This window comes from Macrobrachium nipponense, chromosome 16, assembly GCF_015104395.2.
Source record: "Macrobrachium nipponense isolate FS-2020 chromosome 16, ASM1510439v2, whole genome shotgun sequence".
In the NCBI taxonomy this organism is placed as follows: domain Eukaryota; kingdom Metazoa; phylum Arthropoda; class Malacostraca; order Decapoda; family Palaemonidae; genus Macrobrachium; species Macrobrachium nipponense.
Genome location: NC_087209.1, coordinates 18,138,579 through 18,143,589, shown reverse-complemented (window position 1 = coordinate 18,143,589; position 5,011 = coordinate 18,138,579). Strand labels below are relative to the sequence as shown.

The following is a 5,011-nucleotide window of genomic DNA, read 5'->3' as shown; positions in this document are numbered from 1 at the left end:
AATTTTACGTTTCTTAACAAAACCCCCTGAAATATATTGGGGGAAGTTATAGTAAAAATGTAATTATTCAAATATAAATACTGGATAACTCTGCAGCCCTTCACTGGACATAATTATATATATTGCTTATGAATTTTTGGGTCGGATAGATTAAAACCAGTCGTGCATCTGAGCGAGAGGGGATTTTAATGCGATAAAAAGTCAGAAAAAGAGACCTACCTTTACTGAACTTCATTTTCCTTGATATAATGAACTATCTGACCAGATGCAGTTACTCAAACTCTGTGAAATCAAATTTCTGGCAATGACTGCATTTACGGTACCGTTTAACAGTAGAGAGATCTGAATTCAACTGCCAGTGAACAGTTTCTTCAAAAAGCGGAATGAATCATAAAAACTATTGCATTGGTGTCGATCATTTTAATTGGAATACGTCTGTCCCAATTGTCAACGTCATTCAAGGGATTATACGACACTGAATATTACGTTTTTTGTTTCGTTTTATTTTGCCTCGTGGAAATTTTACTGATTGGTTAATTGTTTACTTAGTTGAGAGACTGACTTTTTACTCTCTTTGTTTACTTTGGGCCTACCTGATGATTAGTTAACTAGTGTATTTTTAGCGGTTTCAGCAATTGTTAATTAATCTAGTAAATGATTTGATTGTCTGGTCATTGACTGATGATGTCGTCAGCTATTTCACTGATATCGTGACTGACTGACTGACTTACTGATCTGTTCGTTCATTACATTATTTTCTCACTGAATGGATAAGCAGTTTCCTGCCTCCCTGATTTTCTTTCCTGTTAATCCTTCAGTCATTTTGCTGATTTCCCTGTTAATTCATCCAGAAATTGACTGATTTTCGTACCGGTTAATCTTTTAGTTATTTTGGAATCTTACACATATCGTATATCTTTCCTGTTAATCCTTCAGTCATTTCGCTGATTCCCCTGTTAATTCATCCAGATATTGACTCATTTTCGTATCGGTTAATCTTTTAACTATTTTGCTATTTTCCACATATATAGTAAACATGGCTCAGATTTTCCTTCGAGTAGGATGTCGTCCAGATCAATCACGGGATGACACTTTCCTCGCCTTCTTTCATTTTCTCCTTCGAGGAACCGGACCTAGACCTCGATTGCCCCTCTCCCCCTCCCCCCTTACCGGAGGATGAGGTCACTGAAGCGCGCAAAGTAGGAGGGAGACGAGACTTGACCTAATCTCTCCCCGTCAAAAGAAATTTTCGAGGGCCATTTCCTTCCTCGGATTTGCCCAGGAGGAGTTTTAGGTTCGAGCCGATGTTAGTTTTTCTTGGTCCGTTGGTTTTCCTGATTTAATTTATAGAGTTTTTTAATTTTTTTTTTCTATGCGTTGCTTTCAGGATTCGCTTAGTCGTTTTTATTTGTGTGAAATTCTTTTGGGTTGTCTTTACAACCTGATGCAACTCTCTTATCCTCATTGAAATGACAAGGAAGAGAGAGAGAGAGAGAGAGAGAGAGAGAGAGAGAGCTAAGAGGCATACAAATAACAGGCCCAGCGAGTGTTTTTTTTTTAACTTCATGTCTTTTCTTGGCTTTCGCAGATTATAGCTACAGAGACAGTATACTCTCTGAGACAACAAAACATTCACTGAAGCGCTTCCCTTCTACGATCCTAAACGATCATGAAAACAGTGTTTCCGCTTTACTCGAACGCTTCGCCAGACTTAATTAAAATTGTCTTTTCGACTTACTGAAGTCGGCGTTCACTTTTTACTGTGACACTGTGACACCCGGGTCTGTTCTTACCTGAAACACTTCCCTTTCTGGCATCCACTATTATTTATTTTTGTCATGCTCATATATCACATATTAGTAGATATTTCGAATCTATTGTTGTCTTAGAAAGTATACTGTCTCTGTAGCTACAATCTGCGAAAGCTAATTAAAGGCATGAAGTTAAAAAAAAAGAAGAAAAAATAAGACTCATTGGGCCTGTTATTTGTATGCAATTAGCTCTCTCTCTCTCTCTCTCTCTCTCTCTCTCTCTCTCTCTCTCTTCAACTTCAATGTCTCTCTCTCTCTTTCTCTCTCTCTATCAGTTACTCTCTCTCTCTCTCTCTCTCTCTCTCTCTCTCTCTCTCTCTCTCTCTCTCTCGTCATTGATTGCTCCTCTGCTCACTTTTATGCTGTCTTACGGTATGTCCCTTTCTATCATCCTCGAAAGCGAAGGCCATTGAGCTTGAAGCAGAGCCACATGAGAAGAAGAAGAAGAGGAGGAGGAGGAGGAGGAGGAGGAGGAGGAGGAGGAGGAGGAGGAGGAGGAGGAGGAGGAGGAGGAGGAGGAGGAGTCAAGAGAAATTTTGTGCTTTCTCGGGAGGTCGTCTCTTTACGTCAGGCTTCGTTAGATCAAAGAAAAATGACGTAATAAGACGGCGCCATTAGATCCCCATTTGTCCTGTACAGTATATTTTTCGTATTTAATATATATATATATATATATATAATACGAAAAATATACTGTACAGGAAATGGGGATCTAATGGCGCCGTCTTATTACGTCATTATATATATATATATATATATATATATATATATATATCATATATATATATATATATATATATATATATATATATATATATATATATATATATATATATATATATATATATATATAGATATTTGCCTTTTGATGTTGTAATAAGAAGAGTATTGTCGAGAGAATGAAACCTTACTTAGACTTATATGTCTGTGATGATGAAAATAAATGGTTTCTTATTTCCTTAGAGAGAGAGAGAGAGAGAGAGAGATTTTTCTTCTTTACGTTTTACGTTTAGTTTCTCAGACAAAAATAATTTCCTGGTATATTATGTTGGAAAGTGTGGAAACCGTCATAAATAATAAATATAAGCTTTTGGGTCAATGTCCAGTTCCGCCCTTAGCTGCATTGCTGTCTGCCCTTTGACATTTCATCGGCTGTCCAACTTCTTCAGCTTTACCTTACTTTCACTAGAACTGAAGAGATGCAACACATTCCCACGTATAAGCCTTTTTGTTGACCTCAATTGCCGCTTCCTTTCTTCAGTCTCTCTGGCTATTAATTATTAGTGCAAATGTGAGATTTTCTTCCAGTTCCTCCTTTAGATCCCCGTACTTCATTTCATTTCATGTATTTTTTTTTTTTATCTCTATCTTGTTTTCTGACCACTCCAGGTGCTCAATGTATTAAGCACGGAATGGACTGCAGTAACCCGGTTTTGGCTTGAAAGACATAATTTTCGTAAAACGTAGTTAATCCTAATTTAACAGGTGATCCATTTAGATAGAATTAACTGGTTACCCTTTTGTTTACATTACTTTAAATCATGTCGTAATCTTAATCTTCATCTATTCAAAAGTGTATAAAAATGAAAAAATAAAGTCGTAGTAAAAAAAAAAAAAAAAGACACGACAAACCCTCCTATTTAAACTTTGTCTTCTTCAAATATGACGTTGCTAAGTTGTGAACCTTTCCCATCCGTCGACTTACGTTAATATTACAAAAGGTCACAATGAATCTTTAATAGGTTCCGTTTTCTTTCTTTCGCTCTGAATAGATTATAATCTAGTCACCTTGGCGTGATATGTAGTTCTGTACAAGCGTAAGGTTTATTTTCTAGCAAAATGGGTGAGCTGCGATAGTTATGATAGTTACTGTTGTTTTCCTCAATTTTTTTTCGTTTTTCTCGAGCTTTTGAGAGAGATATATTCCAGTTTCAGTTAACTGTTTTATTTATAAGTTTACCTCAGTTTACCTCGTTTCTGAAATATTTAGTTCACGCGAACCAGCAGGTGTATTTTTAGTTGTTAAGAGTAAGGCCCTATTTGTTACTAAAATCTGCACTACTTTCTGTCTTAAAATTTGGAACGTCATGAAGGTTCTTAACTTAGGAATCTTTTGTTCTATCTCTCATTTTTAGCAATAAGTTATAACACTTCATTTCGTCAACTAACAAACTCTTTATATTCATGTTTTTCGATCAAGAAGTAATTTACAACTTAAATTCATTCTGAAGATTTGACATAAATTAATTATGTTATTCGATTCGTAGGCGTTATCGGGCACAAAGTTATTTCCTTTTTTGACAGAGAATAACTGCAATTACGCAAGAGCTATGGCTATTGTTTTTTATTTCAATATTATTGTACCCATTTAGTAAAAAAAAATGTAGGTTATATAAGAGATCGTCGCGAAGACAAGTGACATTTTTGGGACATCATAACCGACCTGATGTCCAAACCAGCGTACCGTCATTATGAATACGTGCGTAATGGCGTATGATAAGGGAAGCTGGAACCAAGGTTGTCAATATGAGTGCAACCTCGTTTATTTTCCGTAGCATGTGTTACTCGCATAGAAAAAATATAGGAACACATTCAGCTTTAATTATATACAAGATTCCAGTCAGTTACGGCACAACTTATAAGTTTACAGCTTGTTGGGAAATGTGGCCGTATATCATAATTTCACCAGATCACTGAGCTGATGAACAGCTCTCGTAGGGCTGGCCCGAAGGATTAGATATTTTTTACGTGGCTAGGAACCAATTGGTTACGCAGCAACGGAACCTATAGCTTATTATGGAATCCGAACCACAGTATATCGAGAAATGAATTTCTAATCACCAGAAATTAATTCCTCTGGTTCAACGTTGGCAGAGCAGAGAATCGGACTACTGAATCGGTAGGTTAGCATGTAACCCACTCGTCCAACGAGGAACGTGCTGTTGAGTAAGTGAAAGAAACATACGTCGAGGGGCCTTGCCTACTGCAATATGCGTCCCATTGACAACAAGCCCTCTTCTTTCCTCCGTCCTTCTTCTGATTCCTCTTCCTCACTAGATAACAAACAGAATACTACCACAAAACAGCTTGCAACATCCATCTGTCTCCATCTCTCTCTCATGCGCTCAAAAGACTTCTTTTGTCCGAACATGGCAGCGTTCTCCGTTTCCGAATGCTTAAATGCGCGCCATTCAAGATAT

The 5,011-nt window shown here is 37.0% G+C and overlaps 1 protein-coding gene across 1 annotated transcript in view; it reads right to left on the bottom strand.

The window, feature by feature from the left end:
• Positions 1-2,178: 2,178 nt before the first annotated feature.
• Positions 2,179-5,011, bottom strand: part of LOC135195280 (osteocalcin 2-like) — a 143,024-nt gene continuing 140,191 nt past the window's right edge. Inside the window, exon 2 of the mRNA XM_064221538.1 lies at positions 2,179-2,371. Within this exon, the coding sequence (XP_064077608.1) occupies positions 2,179-2,371 (193 nt within the window). The remainder of the gene's footprint in view (positions 2,372-5,011) is intronic.